General features: G+C 48.8%; 1 protein-coding gene across 1 annotated transcript in view; it reads left to right on the forward strand.

Annotated features, from left to right (window-relative positions):
• Itpr2 (inositol 1,4,5-trisphosphate receptor type 2) overlaps positions 1–17,787 on the forward strand; it is a 411,976-nt gene that overhangs the window by 101,519 nt on the left and 292,670 nt on the right. The window contains exons 11-13 of the mRNA XM_075982281.1: positions 9,688–9,839; positions 15,400–15,499; positions 15,972–16,132. Of these exons, the coding sequence (XP_075838396.1) occupies positions 9,688–9,839; positions 15,400–15,499; positions 15,972–16,132 (413 nt within the window). The remainder of the gene's footprint in view (positions 1–9,687; positions 9,840–15,399; positions 15,500–15,971; positions 16,133–17,787) is intronic.

The raw sequence follows: 17,787 nt of genomic DNA on the forward strand, positions 1-17,787 counted from the left end.
CAGGGACCGCTCACATATGCAGATGCTATCACAGGGAGCAGGGACCGCTCACACGTGCAGATGCTATCACAGGGAGCAGGGACCGCTCACACGTGCAGATGCTATCACAGGGAGCAGTGACCGCTCACACATGCCGATGCTATCACAGGGAGCAGGGACCACTCACACGTGCAGATGCTATCACAGGGAGCAGGGACCGCTCACACGTGCAGATGCTATCACAGGGAGCAGGGACCGCTCACACATGCAGATGCTATCACAGGGAGCAGGGACCGCTCACACATGCAGATGCTATCACAGGGAGCAGGGACCGCTCACACATGCAGATGCTATCACAGGGAGCAGGGACCGCTCACACGTGCAGATGCTATCACAGAGAGCAGGGACCGCTCACATATGCCGATGCTATCACAGGGAGCAGGGACCGCTCACACGTGCAGATGCTATCACAGAGAGCAGGGACCGCTCACACATGCAGATGCTATCACAGGGAGCAGGGACCGCTCACACGTGCAGATGCTATCACAGAGAGCAGGGACCGCTCACACGTGCCGATGCTATCACAACATCCTTTTGGTGCACAGTGTTGGTCAGCCGGGAGGAAGACAAGTTGTCGGCACTGTCACCAGGGGTCTGTTAAGAGGCCTGATTTGGTTGTCAGTGAGGCCGCTTTGCATCGGCCATTGTGTGCAGTTATAACTGTAATTAGTCAAATAAATGAAAACAGACACAAATGCAAAAAGTCAAAAAAAAAAAAAAAACAACCCAGCAAACAAGTTCACATTCCCCCATCTGTCTGTCTGTGAAGCGTCTGTTTAGAATGTTAGCTCATCCTTTGGGCTGTTTGTTCTCTTGCTGTTGATGTGAACCAAGAAGAATCGTGTCTGGGCATTCACTCCTCGTCAGGTGTCATGCATATCTCTGTGGTCCTCCCTATATCCCTCCCCTACTCCGAGGCCCCCTCCCTCTCTTCCTCACCCTCTGCCTTACGATCTGATGTAATACCCTGTGTCTGCGCTCTGTCCCCTGTGCTGTCTAAAGAATCCTCACACGGACGGTATCGTATTGCATGGTTTTTACCACCAGGAAAATGAAAATCAAAACCACATTGCAACATCTTCTCCTTCCAGCTAGAATGACCATTGTCAAGAAGGCAATATGACGGATGCTGGCGAGGCTGTGGAGAAAGGCTGGTGGGGTGGATAGTTGTTATGGATACAGTGTGGCAATTCCTTAAAAAATTAAGTTCATAACTACAGCCCGAGCCAGCAGTCCCACTACTGGGTAACAGCCCTACGCAGACAAAGCTGTTGCATTGGTACTGACTTTCATGCCTGCATTTGCTGCAGCATTCCCCCACCAGAAGAGACGGGGAACGAGCCCGTGTCCATCCATAGCAGAGTGGGCTGCAAGGGTCACCACTACAGCGTGGAGCCCAGGGCCTTGTCCGTGACAGGCAGACATTCTACTGGCTGAGCTCCACCACAGCCCCAAGGGTCTGATTTGATGGTGGCAGTGTTGTGTGGCGCCCCAGCTTTGTGGCTTGTTTTTGTACAGCTTAGTAGACTCAGCAAGGACTTCTGTACTCAACTCAGTCCCTTTGGACCCCTCTTTCTATTTCATTATCAGCACTAAGGTAGGAGTGGAGCTGAGGGTCAGGCTGCTGGCCCAGCAGGAGCTGAGTTTGTGTTATAACATCTCAAATACAGAGGTAGCCTACTCGATTGGTTAGGCCTGTTTATATTTGTTTTGAGCGAGGCTGGGATTTTGGTGCTGGCTACAGGGGGAGTTCCCCTGCTGCTTTCCGTGTCCCAGGGTGATTATGTCATGTTGTGGGCAGCTTCTTCAGCAGGCCTGCTTGTGGACATTCTGGAGATGCCCGCTTCCCTTGCTGTCTAATTGGCTGGTGTGTCTGCCCACCTTGTGACCCAAGACTAAAACCAGATCAGAACCACAGGAACCCTGAATAAAAGATGTTAGTAGGTTAAAAAAGATACACGAAGCTCGGCCTGTGGTATGGACTTGTCTTCCAAGCTTCTCCAGTGGCTGAGGCAGGAGGATAACAAGTTCAAGGCCAGCCTTAGTGAAACCCTGTCTTAAGGGGAGGGGGGTGAGATGGTTCTGGGGGTACTCGCTGCTCCTGAGGGTCTGAACTCTGACCCTGGGCCCCACATGGTAGGAGAACATCAGCTCACAAAAGTTGTCCTTTGACCTCTGCATGTGTGACCTCCGCACGTGTGACCTCCACATGTACATTGCACCACCTGTCCTCCTGTACACCTAATAACGAAATGTAATAACAAATTATAAAGACGGTTGGAGGTATGGCTCATTGATACATGTGAGGCCCTAGGTCCCCGAGTTCTGGCAAAAGCTGCTTTTCCTAGGAGGGGCACCACCAAACCTTGCTGCCGTGTGGCTGAATTCCCGCTTTGCCCTGTTTCCTGCTGTGCAAGGTGACTGAGCTGCTGGTTGTGTGGGCAGAGCAGAGTGAGTGAACGCGGACATGCTACTTTACAGAGCGAACGGGAACTAGGAGTCTGTGCTAAGCAGCCGACCCACTGTGAAATTCACCTTGTACTAATCCAGCCTTGCTTGGCTGGGGTTCCTTCCTCCTCCTCATTCCTTACCTCCACTACAGTTGAGAGGAAACACTCCTGCGTGTGAGAGCCAGTCCCTTGCCTCAGTGAATCACAAGCAGGGCAGGGCGGGTGGCCTGCACTCTGTAGACGATTGGGACTGGACTTTGCCAGTCACCTCTGAGAGACAGCCAGCAGCAGAGGGGATTTAATGATCCCCTCGCCAGAGCCCCAAGCTCGCGTGTAAAGAAAACCTAGACCGTGAAGGTGTAGTGCGCACAGTGTGGCTCCTTATTTCTTAAGTCTGTCTGTCACATTGCAGTAATCATGCTTCTGTGTGAAGAGGAAGGGAGGGCGCTGTTACAGTTGACACACGAGGTCACTTTCCCAAAACAGCACGCGGCTTCTCTCACACCCGTGCTCCAGGAACACTCATGGCAGAGTAGTTCCCTTCATTTCCCTGTGTTGACAACTTAAAGATCTGCTAATATATTTTTTTTTTACTGTAATTCAGAGACCTTTATCAAAACGTGGCCTTCCATTTCTGAAGTTTCAGAGGTTAATGCATGGTGTTGCCGAGATGAGGTGGTGTGTGTCAGAGCTCCCATTAAGACCAAATTGCCATGTTCATTTTACAAAGGGGTCCACAATTTCCAATCTTACAAATGTGCAGCTTCCCTGAGCTCCCGGTAAACACTGGCACGGTGCCAAGCCCAGCTGGGAACCGCGAGGTCATTATTTCTTCTTGAAGGTCCTCGTCTTTTCCCCTCGACAGTGGGGATTCTTTTTTGATTCTCTGTAATGTCATTCATGATAAGAAACATTGCCATGTTTATGTGGCATAGGATCTGATTATTTTGAAGGAGATTCTGTTGCTGAGACTGGGGTTTCTTGGCATCTGTAGCAGTGGGTACCCAGGACCAGATAATTCTTTGTGGTTGCCGCTGGAGGTCCTCTGAGTGAGTGGGGTGTCATCTGCGTGGGTGGTAGTGGGTGTTCCCTGCATGCCCTGCACCCTCTGGATGGGATGGTGATGGCATCATCGCTGTTCTCATCTTATTGGGTGCCAGCAGCAGCCCCACCTACTCCAGCTCTCAGCTGTGGCAACCAAAAATGTGTCCAGGAATTGCCAGATGTCCTCTAATTGTCAAAATCCTCCCGTGTAACCAGCCACAGACCGAGTGTCTTTATGTACACAGGGATGCTCTAGAGACTGGAGTCTGTTGAAGCAGTACTTTCAAATTCTGTTTTGTAGAGTTTGGAGATGGGGTCCAGGTGCTGGCAGAGCTTCATGTGCTTTGCGTTTTACTCCTAGCTCCTGGGCAGTAAGGGGTGCAGGCCAAGAAAGCAGAAAGGGTCCCAGCAGGGGGCTCTGGGGAGGAGGCTTACAGAGATAAAGCACCTGCCACTTTCTAGACAGCCTGGAGTGTGCGGCTTTTTCAAGACAGAGCTGGAGGGTGGGTGGGGTGCTGGTGACGCAGCAGCCTCCTCCTGCAGCGGGAACCTCAGCTCCAAAAGGCGGACACAGCTTCTCCTAGTGTGTCTCAGGCCCAACAGTACAGGCTATGTGATGTTTGGTGCAAAGGTGTTCTGGGGTGTCCCGAGGTGCACCTCCCCAGGAGCGGGGGCTGGACCAGGGCAGAGCCATCACTTCTTTGTGGCTTGGTGTAAGGGCAGCTGTCTCCCTGTGTAGCCCTGGAGGTCTGGGTTATCCAGGCTGTGAAGTTGGCTTAGTTGAGCGCTGCTTTGCTCTACTAGTTGAGGACCTGAGTTAACTCCAGCAGCTGTGTAGAAGTAGCTGGCTATGGTGGGAGGCAGAGACAGGCAGGCTCCCAGGGATTGCAGACCAGCCAGCCTGGCCTGCTTGTCAGGATCCAAGTCCCCATGAGAGACCTCATCCAATAACTGAGGTCCAAGGTTGACCTCTGGTACCCACACCCCCACACCCGTGCACTCAGGAGTGCAGGCACACACACACAGCACACCCGCACCCACACAGGTGGACATGTACATGCACTGCTGTGTGCACACTCCCACAGACACACGAACTTATCTGGAACGTGCCTTTTGGATAAGCGCTCAGTGGACAGGTGGCATTCTGAGACCCCAGCTCCTAAGCTGGGCCCGCGTCAGAGAGCACTTGCTGGTATGGAACAAGGCACCTGTTTAAGCTCCGTTGGCTCGTAATACATGTTTATGATGGAAGGCAAATGGCGATGTTTCCAAGATTCTTTGAAGAGCGCTCCAGTGTGTGTCTGTTTTTCCTCACAAATTGGTGTGTGTTTATAAACAAGCCCCACAGCCCACGAGCTTGAACAGAATTGTCTTCACGTTGTAAAGACGCCGGATCGCTTTTCTTGCTTATTGAAGCTACATTCATTCTTACATATGTAACTGGGGTTTTTGGTGACTCTGGCAGTCCTGACGGGCCAGGCTTGACATCCTGATATGCCAGTTACAGAGAGGACTGAGAATGAGGAGCACCGAGAGGAGACGGTTTTTGGGTGGCCACACTGGAAAGAGGGACAGATGAGGGACCAGTGAGCTCATCTGTCTTCAGGGTCCTGGCACAAGCTCTTGGTCTAACCAGAGTGGGGCATAACTGTGAGCCCCGGTCAAGGCTCTGTCTGGTTCCCACACCCTTCAGGCCCCACGGCCATCTGAAGCAGTTACTGCTGCCACCATCGCTTGACTGGGTCAATGCGTTCCCGCGGAGTGAGCATGCCTGCCCAGGGTGCAGCCCTGCCCCCACTGGTGACCACCCTCCTTGTGAGCCTGTGCACCCTTTGGGACTTTTCTTCCTGGAATCCAAGGTGACTGCAGGTTCAGGACAATGACGTCTGGAGGGCATTGAGATAGAGGAGGATGACGGATACTCGGATACCTGGTCGAGTGCCTCCGTGCGGGATCAGTCAGGCTCCTGAGCCTAAGGGAAACCGGGAAGGGGGGCAGAGAAGCCAGGCTTCCCACCTGCCTTTCTCCAGCCCGGGTGGCGTCTGCTTAGAAAAGCAGCTCCCAGGTGCCTGGTATGCTCATAACTCATTATTCACATTTAATTGCTTAAAAATTCCAAGGGGCAGGCTTAATGTTTACTTCCAAAGTGTTGATGAGCAGAGTTTGTTAAGTAAATTAGAGTGTGGGAGAGCCAGAGCAGGAGGCTCCCGGCAGCCAGGCTCTTGTAAGAGACATGCAGGCATGTCGGACGTACCCCCACACAGTTGTGAAGTTATTTATTACAGGAATTTGCTGTGTATGAAAACAAGGGCCAGCGGGGAGGATGGAAAATACAATAGTACAGTCCATGTGTCCTATGTAGTTACAGATCTAGAATACTGTGAATAATTTGCAGTGGCTTGTTTTAATTAACCCTCATCAGTGAGATTTTGAAAAACGTATTTTGAAGAGTCATTGCAGGGCAAGCGTCAAAATACAGGGAGGTTCCTGGCCGCTCTGATCGGGTACCATGGGCAGACGTTACCGGGGAGAGCAGTCTAGGAGGCTGTCTCTAGGAATCTAGGTCTGGAATCTTCTTGTAAGTGTACAAAAACCATCTCAAAAGAGGGGTGGACAGAGGGCTGAACCCCACTAACTGTACGTATGGAGAATTAGTGGACAGACTTCAAATACTGACAACTTCCAGTTACTAACTAGATATAAATAGCTGTACCCTTAACACATTTCACCCAGAGAACGTGTCTCCAAAGCTAAACTATAAAGGTAAGTGGAGGGAAAGCTCTGTCAGGAAGTTAGACGACACACTTCTTTTAGGGAGATGGTATTGTTCCGAGATGGCAACATCTCTTTGTCCTCTACAGCAGACACGTTTGGAATCATGCGCACTGACCTGTTGAGGTTAAAGACTGGTCTCCATCAATAAAGCCCATCTTCCAAACATGGTTCAGTTCAACTGCTAAGAACTTGCTTTCCTGAGCTCAGCTGGGTTTTAATTCTAACCCCCATCTGTGGGAACCATGTAAACCCCGCTGTAGTCCAGATGTGGGGCCTGTGTTCCGTGGGTTGGAAATTTGATGCTCAGTGGGGTTGGGTTCCCTGGGAGGAAGTGGGCATGAGGCCCCCGTGACAGAGAGACCTCACTCAGATTCCTGGGCTAGTGAGTGGGTTCGTGTAGCCTGTGGCAAAACCAAGCCTGCTGGGACTCGGTTGCTCTGGCTCAGGGTGTGGTGTTCTTCATGTCATGGTATGGCACCAAGGCACTTGACAGTTGATGTCTCTATGTGCTTAGACACCCTGCTTCCAGAATCAAGACCTTAGAAAGGACCTGGCCTGTTGCAGCAGCAGCAGCAGCAGCAGCAGGTGGAGTGGGGCATGCTTGGATCTCACCGCCTGGGCATCCTTGACATGTCCTCTGACTCATTTAGGAGCTGACTCTTCTTGCTGATCAGCTCTGTGTCCTCACGTTCTCGGTCACCTCCATCCCAGTGCTCATGATATCTGTGGCTCTTTTGGCAGCAATAGCATTGTGGGGTCCCCAAAGCTCCTTAGCAGCTGTTGTCATTGCAAATGAAACATACATCCTGTTTCCCTATTCTTTCTTCCAGAGTCCTGGCTCCCTCTTCTTGCACCCCCTCTGACCTGTTCTTCCTCTGCCGCCTTCTTCACCATCTTTAACAGCAGAGCTCAGCATAGGACGGCTTTTGTCCTGGGGAAGGAACTCCAGCTGGGAGCAGTTGCTCATGTTCTTAATCTCAGCACTTGGCAGGCTGAAGCAGGAGGATTGCTGTGAGTCTGAGGCCAGCCTGGGCTACTTAGAAGAAGGAAGGAAGGAGAAAGGGAAGAAAATGTTTGTAGTCACACATAGTGTCCTGTCACACATAGTATCTGTCACACATAGTATCTGTCACACACGGTATTACGTCACACATAGTATCCCGCCATACACAGTATTCCTTCACACACGGTATTCCGTCACACACGGTATTACGTCACACATAGTATCCCGCCATACATAGTATCCCGCCATACATAGTATCCCGCCATACATAGTATCCTGTCACACATAGTATCCCGTCACACATAGTATCCCGCCATACATAGTATCCCGCCATACATAGTATCCCGTCACACATAGTATCCCGTCACACATAGTATCCCACCATACATAGTATCCCACCATACATAGTATCCCGTCACACATAGTATCCCACCATACATAGTATCCCACCATACATAGTATCCCGCCATACATAGTATCCCGTCATACATAGTATCCCGTCACACATAGTATCCCACCATACATAGTATCCCGCCATACATAGTATCCCGCCATACATAGTATCCCATCACACATAGTATCCCACCATACATAGTATCCCACCATACATAGTATCCCGCCATACATAGTATCCCGCCATACATAGTATCCCGCCACACATAGTATCCCGCCATACATAGTATCCCACCATACATAGTATCCCACCATACATAGTATCCCGCCACACATAGTATCCCGCCACACATATTATCCCACCATACATAGTATCCCGTCATACATAGTATCCCACCATACATAGTATCCCGTCACACATAGTATCCCACCATACATAGTATCCCGTCACACATAGTATCCCGCCATACATAGTATCCCGTCACACATAGTATCCCGCCATACATAGTATCCCGTCACACATAGTATCCCGCCATACATAGTATCCTGTCACACATAGTATCCTGTCACACATAGTATCCCACCAACATAGTATCCCGTCATACATAGTATCCCGCCATACATAGTATCCCACCAACATAGTATTCCGTCACACATAGTATCCCGCCATACATAGTATCCTGTCACACATAGTATCCCGTCACACATAGTATCCCACCATACATAGTATCCCGTCACACATAGTATCCCGTCACACATAGTATCCCACCATACATAGTATCCCGTCACACATAGTATCCCACCATACATAGTATCCCGTCATACATAGTATCCCGTCACACATAGTATCCCGCCATACATAGTATCCTGTCACACATAGTATCCCGTCACACATAGTATCCCGCCATACATAGTGTTCCATCACATATGGTATCCCGCCATACATAGTATCCCGCCATACATAGTATCCCACCATACATAGTATACCGTCACACACGGTATTCCGTCACACATAGTATCCCGCCATACATAGTATCCCATTGGTCCAGTACAAGAGGGTCACATGTCCCCAGCCCCTTCCCGCCCAGCCTTCCTGCCCCTGTCACTGGCAGTCAGGGCTGTGGTTTCCCATTTTTGAGCCTCTGGAGAAAGTCGCTGCTCTGCCAATCACAACTTTACATAATCCCTGAAAGTACTTCTCGTGGAGCAATGAAATTACATCCTTCAATTCCCTTCACCCCTTTCTCCTTTCTTTCCTTCCTTCCTTTCTGTTGTCTGTCTGTCTGTCTGTCTTTGTTTGCATGGATGACTGTCTGAGGAGCTCTGCAGGCAGCCTGGAGCGCAGGTCTCTGTGAGGTAGGGTTGTGGTTTTCACGCTTGAATGTGATCTGCATGGCTCTCGTGTCCTCATGCTCACAGGAGGAATCCCTGGACCACACGTTTTCATGATGACGATCCCAACTTACATCCCACCCACAGGGTACAAGGGTTCCTTGTCTCTGCTCCTTTGACCATTTATCCCTTGACTTTGACCATGCTGTCCCGAGCAGGGTGCTGTCTGCAGTGGCTTTGATTTACATTTCCCCTCTAACTAGAGGGGGTGAGCATCTTCTCCTACGTCCTTCTCTATTGGTCGTTTGTCTGTCTTCCTGAGCCCTTGGAATTTAGAGGGCTTGGGTCACTGTTTCTTCTCTGCGTTTGACGTAATTGTAGAGGGTCAAATCACTACGTTGTAAATAGGTATAAAGTCACTAGAGAAGGGGCCATAACCATTGTGATTTAAGGACATGCTCGGATCAGGCCACTGCCCAGGGAGCATGGGCCTTATGATTGCCCATAATCATCACAAAGGCTGTGCTCCCTGATTGTCTGGGGCATTCAGAATAGACATTCCTACAACAAACTCTCACCTTATCTCCTGATTAACTGCAATAGTTACTACTAAATCTGAAGATGCTGAATAACCTTGAACCTCTTCAACAGAGAGACGGAGAGCTTCCCACTTCAAAGAAAAAGCGCCAGGCAGGGGAGAAGATCATGTACACTTTGGTCTCCGTTCCACACGGAAATGACATCGCGTCTCTTTTTGAACTCGATGCCACAACTCTTCAGAGAGCTGACTGCCTGGTTCCAAGGTAAACAGAAATATAAAAAGAAATCAATAAGTCAAAAGAAGTAGGATGAACAGATGTTCCTTTGAATAGTTTTCCCAACAGGTAGAAATTAAAAGTATAATAGTAATATAATTTTTACAATAGACGAGAGCATGAGTGAAGAAAATGCACAAAAAGCATTGTGCCTCTCTCAGGTGAACAGATTAATATAGTTTGTTTCATTTGTATAAATAATTAAAGTGTGCAGTATCAAAGAAGTCCTGAAAATTTTATTCTTATTAATCATGTGGCCTTTGGTCACGACAATGAAACATAATCTAATAATTTTTAGTCTAAAAATTTAAAATTTTTAGTCTAAATTTTATCCCTTGCCTGTCAGATTTCCTGCTTAGCTCATTCCCTTGTTCATTTTGTTAGTGGTTCAGCTAAGAAGTGTTTCTTGATTGTCAGTTGCAAGGTAGACCACGCCCTGGGCATCAAGATGAGAAATGAGGTCAGACCAATAAACACATGAGCTCAGGTCACTCTAGAACTTGGGGGTCACAGCCAGTGCCCCAAGTCAGGTCCGGGCACCTGTGCTCATTAAACCAATTAAGAGAGTCAAATTAAAAATAGAAAACTGAAAGAGAAGGTTTATTTGATGTAGCCAAATGAGAGAGATCTGAGAACCCCACCCCAATGTGAGTCCACCTCTCCCTCCTCCTTGCTCACTAATACAGCCTGTGAAGACATGCACTCTGCTGCTTTGGCCTGACCCAAGCGTCTTTCTTCTTGTATGGTGTCTTAGTTAGGGATTTTACCACTGTGAAGAGACACCATGACCATGGTAATGCTCATGAAGGAAAACGTTTCATTGACTCTGGCTTACAGTTTCAGAGGTTTAGTCCATTACCATCATGGGTGGCGTGCAGGCAGACATGGTGCTGGAGAAGGAGCTGAGAGTCCTACATCTTGATCCGCAGGCAACAGGAAGTGAACCCTGTGCCACACTGGGCATAGCTTGAGCATATACCACCTCAGAGCTCACCCCCACATTGACTCACTTCCTTCAACAAGGCCACACCTGCTCCAATAAGCCATATCTCCTAATAGTGTCACTCCCAGTGGGGTCCATTTTCTTTCAAACCACAATATATGGCGACCTTAGCTATTACTCTGACTTAACTCATTTTAGATCTAAGTCAGCAAAAATGGGCGTCTTTCTTAAATTCAGTGTAGGAGAACTTGCTTAAAGAGACGGTGAGCAGAACTCACCATCAGGTGCATAGACCCACCACAAGGCTACCAAGTCTTGCTTTGCACAGAGGTGTTAGCTCCTGCTGTTCAGTAGGGTTGGCCTTCTTTTCCCTGGTGTGAAGGATTTGTGCTATTGTGATTCAGCTGTTGTTCACTGTTTGTAGCTAACAATAAACTTTTGACACTAGCCACTCTTACATTGCACATGGAATCCTTGAATATTTCTGTGTGCCGAGCCCCATGTCAGGTTTTTCAGAACTGTTATTTGCATTCAGTCTGGGTAACTCTCAGAGGTCAGAGGTCAGAGACTGAGTTACAATAAGTCTTCTCAAACTGGCTGAGGAAGATCTGAGCAATGGTTCCTGGTCCTTCTGAGAGCAACGAAGTCAGTCTCGCAGTGAGATGTGAACATTACCTCTTTTAAAAGCATTGCCCAGGGGATTCCAATATGGAGTGCAGGATTTCTTAAACTTTAAACTCTTACTCTATGACCTTTCCCTAGAGGGATATAAATAAATGTTTCCAGACATGGGGCGGGGGGCACTGAAACAGACCGAAGGAAAGATTCCACTCTAGTACAGCGAGTGAACCAATGGGTCTGTTCGTTTACTTACAGGAGCTTAATGAGGGATTTCTTACAGGAGTATGGGTGACCCCCCGAAATATGGATCACTGTAAAGCTTGACTCTAGAATGGATGACAGTGTCCCCAGCTGTATAGATGTCTACCTCCTGTTCGGTTAACCTTTACCTGCCATGGGCTCTAGAACTTCATAAGATTGTATATAGCTGGAAAGTGCAGGAAGAAGTGGCTTCCTCAGCTGAGGGTCTGATTGCCCTCCCCACCTCCCCATGAAGGAGCATCAGCAGGTCCAATCCTGCGGGGACAGTCCCACACCTATTCTGATTAAGATGGTAACGGCCTTTCTGCTCAGAGGCTAGAGTTCCACAGTGGTGTGTTAGCCTGGTGAAATCCTGAAGCAGCGTGGTCATCTGATAGATACGGTCTGAGAGTCCTTGGTCTGCAGGGGGTACTGCATGGGTGCTTTTCTAGGAAACCCCAGACTGGACTTTCTAGAGGAAGGGCCTGAGTGCAGCTCCCAATCCTTCCTTCCCAAGGGACACGTAGCAACTGTGACCAGTCCTGATGCCTGCCTCCCACTCTGGACACTGGTATGACTGGTATGTGTTGCAACCTAGACTTTGGGTGTCAAAGAGCTTCCCAGGTGACAGACAGCAGAGTTTGGGGGTAGTGACTTAGAAGGACAAGCTAATTGGCCTGTCTGTGCTCATGACGTGGAGTATGACCCTGGAACATGGAATGTAAGTCTGCTCTGAACATTCCACAGCGTGGCCCTTATACCGTGGACAGCCAGACCCTGTCACACCCGATCCAGCACATATCTGTGACATAGTCCCAGAGTCATTTAGTTCTGAAATTCTTGAGATCCTGTGGCTACTCTGGGTCATCTCGTCCCTCTGCAGCCCCGCAGTGTTGGCTGACTCCAGAGGTGCATGCAGGCTGACAGCATCCATGATCTGAAAGTCTCATCGGAAATGACTTAAGAGGCAACAGCTTTTGAGAACCTATATGATGCCACAAGTGGAAAACTCTACACCCGACTTTATGTGAAGAGTTGTAGTAAACGTGCAGGCATACTTAAAACATTGTGTGAAATCACCTTTGGCCTAGATGGCTAAGGCACATGTGAAACACAAATGAATGTCATGTCTAGACTTGGGTTTCATCCCAGGATAGCTAACTAAACACCTCCCCTAAAATGCTTTAAAAAACCCTAAAACCTCAACTACCTCGTTCCAAGCTGCCTTTGTTGCTTTTTTATTATTGTGAAGAAGAGACGCCATGATCAAGGCAATTTGTAGAAGAAAGCATTCAGTTTGGGGATCCATGGTTCCAGAGGGTTAGAGTTCATGAACATCATGGTGGGAACATGATAGCAGGCAGACATGGTGCAGTGACAGGAGCTGAGGGGTCCATGTTGAACAATGACCACTTGACAGAGAGAGAGGAAAGGAAAGAGAACCAGCTCCAACGGGGCAAGGCTTTTGGAACCTCAGAGCTGATCCTGTGATGCACCTCCTCCAGCAAGGCCGCCAGCTGGGAACCAAGCATCCAAACATAGAGGCCCGTGGAAGCCATCTATCTTTTCAGCCACCACGCAAGCATTTTGAAGAAGGAAAACTCACCGGTGTTGAAACAACGTAAGGGTGAAATGGAGGAGCTATCCGTCATGTAGACTGCTGTTGCCACATTTTCCAGAGCTTAGGACAGCAGGGATGCCAGCAGCTGCAGAGACATCTTCTTCATAAATGCAGAGGATGCTGGGAGCTAAAGCAGAGGCGTTTCTGGTTACTTGGACCAGGGTTAGGCGCTTGTCGATGTAGTTATTGAAATCCCCGTGTATTCATCTACCTTAGGAATGAGCAAGAACCCGATGATGCCTTTCCCTGAGGTGTTTGGTGTCCTGTCTTCTGTTTGGCCCTAAACTGTTATACAGAGGTTGGGTGATGTATTTACACCTTAGCTTTCAGCTGAACCCTGAGCAACGACCTTTTTATTTTTATGGCGTTGTGCACTCTTGTTGAAGAAACCATTGGAATAAGAGACGAGGTGGAAAGGGCACTCTTTGAGGGCAATGCAGCTCTAGGTGCCCTCTCCGGGCACTCTGCCATGGTGCGCACATAGAAACTTTTGTTACTCACAACCCAAAAAAAATGGTCAAATGTGGAGCTGTTGCTGCTGGAGGACATGGTGTGAGTCCTCTGAGCTCCTGGCTGAAAAGCCCCTACCAGCTGTCCAGTCAGCACACAAGCTCGTGTGTGTGCTTGGTAAAAACTCCTTATGTAGTACATGTTATTGACTCTTCACAGGGAGTTAGTGGTAAACAGACTGTAACTCATGCCCAAAGAAGCTTATCGACCACAAATAGTCTTTTTTTTGTTTGTTTGTTTGAGGCTGGGGAGATGGTTTGGTGGTTAAGAATGCATACTGCTTTCTAGAAGCCCCGAGTTCGGATCCCAGCATCCACACAGGGTGGCTCACAACCTCCTGTAACTCCAGCTCCAGGGGATCTGATGCCCTCTTCTGGCCTCTGTGGGCTCTGCACTCAACGATGTATACAGATTTTTAAAATAAAATCTTAAAATTTAAGTTAGCATGCACGGTGGTGGCTTCATGGTGGTGGCTTCCCGTACACGTTACCAGACTTTATTCTTATTCGCCTCCTTCCTCCACTCCTTTCCTGGTTACCATGACAATCATTTCATCTTTTTACTTAGGAGCTAGGGTCAGTGTTTCCAAATAAACACTAAGACTACAACAAACCCCCAGAAACCTGAGAAGCGTCACTAGGAGAACACGGTGTGAGGTCTGAGCTAGAAGTACAAGCATCTCAGCTGCCTGCTCAGCCTCATCCTGGGAACGTGCCTGTCGGGCTGCTCAGAACCATTTATTTATTTAGCTGCTCTAAGTAGGCCCCCAAAGGCCACAGCAGTTTTGTGGTTCGGGGCTATGCCTTACTTAGGGTTTCTATTTCTGTGAAAAGACACTGCAACCATGGCAACTCTTATAAGGAAAATATTTAATTGAGGGGGCTCACTTACAGTCTCAGAGGTTCAGTCTCTTATCATGATGGAGGCAGGGGCATGGCACATGCAGGCAGATGTGGTGCTGGAGCTGAGGGTCTATATCTTGACTCAGAGGCAGCAGGAAGTCGACTGACTGAAGCTTGAGAAATGACCTCAGATCCCGCCCCCACAGTGATACACTTCCTCCAATAAGACCACACCTATTCCAAAAGGCCACACCTCCTAATAGTGCCACTCCCTTTGGGGAGCATTTTCTTTCAGACCACCACAGGCTGTAGGTACATTTAGGTTAGTAGCTGTCTGGGTCAGGATAAACTAGTTGCTGCTGACCACGCCCCACAGTGGACCAGCGAGGTCTTAGAATTTGCATTTTGACAAGATTCTGGTGACATTGATGACCTAGGAACCCCTGGCCCAGAAAGTGAAGCTGTGTGCACCAGAGCAGCCTGAATATAAGAATTAATTCTTATTCCAGACAGATCCTGAGACAATTACTAGTCTATGACATTTAATGTTCATATCACACATGGATCTGCTGAATATACCAGCATACTAATTAAAAATATTATTGCCTCTGTGTGTAGGTCAGAGGACAGCTTTGTAGAGTTAGTTCTTGCCTTCCATCATCAGTAGGTTCTGGAGATTGAACCCAGATCCTCATTGCTGGGTAGCAAGCCCCTTTGTCCTCTGAGCCCTCTTGCTAGCCCTCCATGTTTTTTATATCATTTGCTTTTTAGGAACTCCTATGTGCGATTAAGGCATTTATGCACCAACACGTGGGTCACGAGCACCAGCATCCCCATAGACACGGAGGAAGAGAGGCCTGTCATGCTGAAGGTAAGTGTGCGTATGTGGGGAGGGGGGCTGGCTTGTCCATCTGTTGCTGTGCCCACACAACTGAGCGTGACGGACAGCCCAACTTTCTGGGCGTTAGGACTGGTTGCGCTGATGTCGTGGGAGTGAACGTCTGTCAGTGGCTTAGGTCTCTAACCCGGGTGGTTGTAGCAGGGCTGTGGCTCAGAAGGGTGGGGTACAGACATCAGCAAGACATGGAGGGTTCCAGGGGCATCTTGTCTACTTGGAAGTATTTGAGACAGAGGGATGGTGTGGGAAAGAAACACTTTTTGGGGGTTCCTCAAGAACAGGGCAGGAAGTGGACATGGAAAGCCATCTTGCCCCTGAAGCCTTTGGCTGTGGCGGATGTTTTCTGGAGTCTCCCTGTCTCATCCGCACCCACCCAGTGTGCTTTAGTCCTGAGGATACGGTCTCTGGAGACTGTGCAGCTGTTTAATGGAGACACGTATTGCAGATCGGAACCTGCCAGACCAAGGAGGACAAAGAAGCCTTTGCCATTGTGTGTGTCCCGCTGTCTGAGGTCCGAGACCTGGACTTCGCCAATGACGCCAACAAAGTGCTGGCAACCACAGTTAAGAAGCTGGAGAATGGCAGCATCACTCAGAACGAGAGGCGGTGAGTGAGGTTCCTAGGTGACGAAGGGTCAGTAAGAGCCAACTGTTGGCCTGGGTGTTGGGGTGCATATTTGAGACTCCAGCACCCAGGAGGTGGAGGCTGGGGTATCAGGAGCTCAGGGTCATCCTCAGCTTCATAGCAAGCTCAAGGCCAGCCTGGGCTACATAAGACCTCATCCCTCAAAACTAATAAAAGTCATCTACACTCCTAAACAGCAGCAACAGCAACAAGAACACATGTGTGCATGCACACACATACACACACACACACTCACACATTGGTCAGTTCTTACAGTAAACCAGGTGATTCTAACAGAGCATTTGGAACATTCTCCATAGCAGCAGCCTGGCTTCTGATGTTGGCACACTGGGGAGTACCTGCCAGCACCCACATCGCATGGCTCATAACTACCTGTACCTCTAGTTTTGAGGGATCTGGCGCCCTCCTCTGGTCTCCGTGAGCACTGCACGCATGTGCACATAGATACATACAGATACACACAGATACACACACACACAAATAAATAAAAAAAAAAACCTAAAAGTGTCTGCTGGGATACTTACTTATTCCATTTAATCTTGGCTTGAAAGTAGGTGACTTCAGTTTCTCTCTGCTCTGTTTTTGAAGCTTTTTAAAGGATTCACAGGGCCATACTCGGTTTGGTGTTTAGATGTAGTTTTACAGTTTCTGAACTCACGACACATTTCTCGGCTCTGATACCACAGACCGATCAAACATGTAATATCATAAAAAGTGAGCTCACTGTGTCACTCACAGAAACTGGGTCCTTGGTTATTAATTTATTTATGAATATGTGAGAGAAAGAAAGCTATTGGTGGCTAGAAACCACTGTCTCCACTTTGTGTCCTCAGTGCTCAAATAGCCCGTCAGTAACTGTTCCTGTCTTAACTAAAGGAAGTGGAGGTTAAGCTCCAGCTGGGTAAACTGACGTAAATAGTAAGTGGGGGGGTCTAGTCATGTGATTTGACTGTCAGATGACCTCAGGACCTCAGAGCAAAGACATGCTTCTTCTTTCTCCTCCTGACCTGCTGCAGACAGAACAAGGAGCCATATGCGAGTCTCTGGCTGCGTGCATTGGAGCTCTGGCCTCCAGACCTTGTGTGAAGCGCCCCTGCCAAACAGCCCAGCCGGAAATGGCAAATGGAGTTGATACTTTTTACTCCTTGTTCTTTGCTCTTTTGGGAGGCCGCCACCTAGCTCCCAGATAAATCACACACGGAATGTTAATCCACCCCCATGCTTTCCTTTAGTCACCTCAGGAAGGGACTCTGGGGGTGCAGCTCCTGTGTCGGCTTCAGCGTCCCCAGTCTTAGATGTTTTCATTTGAATTTTCTGTTTGTAGTCTATATAACCGCACCAAGGAAACAGTATTAGGAGTACCTGAGTCATGGGGAGGGAGGGGCCATGAGGTGTCAACTGCTACATGGTGCTTGAGAAGGCATTGCACACCCTTCTTAAGGTCTCTGTACCATGCTGAACTTCCGAGGGACCTGCTTTGTCCACAGAGGGTCTGCTGTTGCAACTGTTCACAGATACAGCTAACTCAGTGAGCCAGGTGCTGGTCATGCAGACTGTGCTCTGGGTAGCTGCAAAGGTGAAGGCCATTGTGCCGACATCTTCACACAGCTAGGTCT

The sequence above is a fragment of the Microtus pennsylvanicus genome, chromosome 8 (genome assembly GCF_037038515.1).
Source record: "Microtus pennsylvanicus isolate mMicPen1 chromosome 8, mMicPen1.hap1, whole genome shotgun sequence".
Classification (NCBI taxonomy): Eukaryota; Metazoa; Chordata; class Mammalia; order Rodentia; family Cricetidae; genus Microtus; species Microtus pennsylvanicus.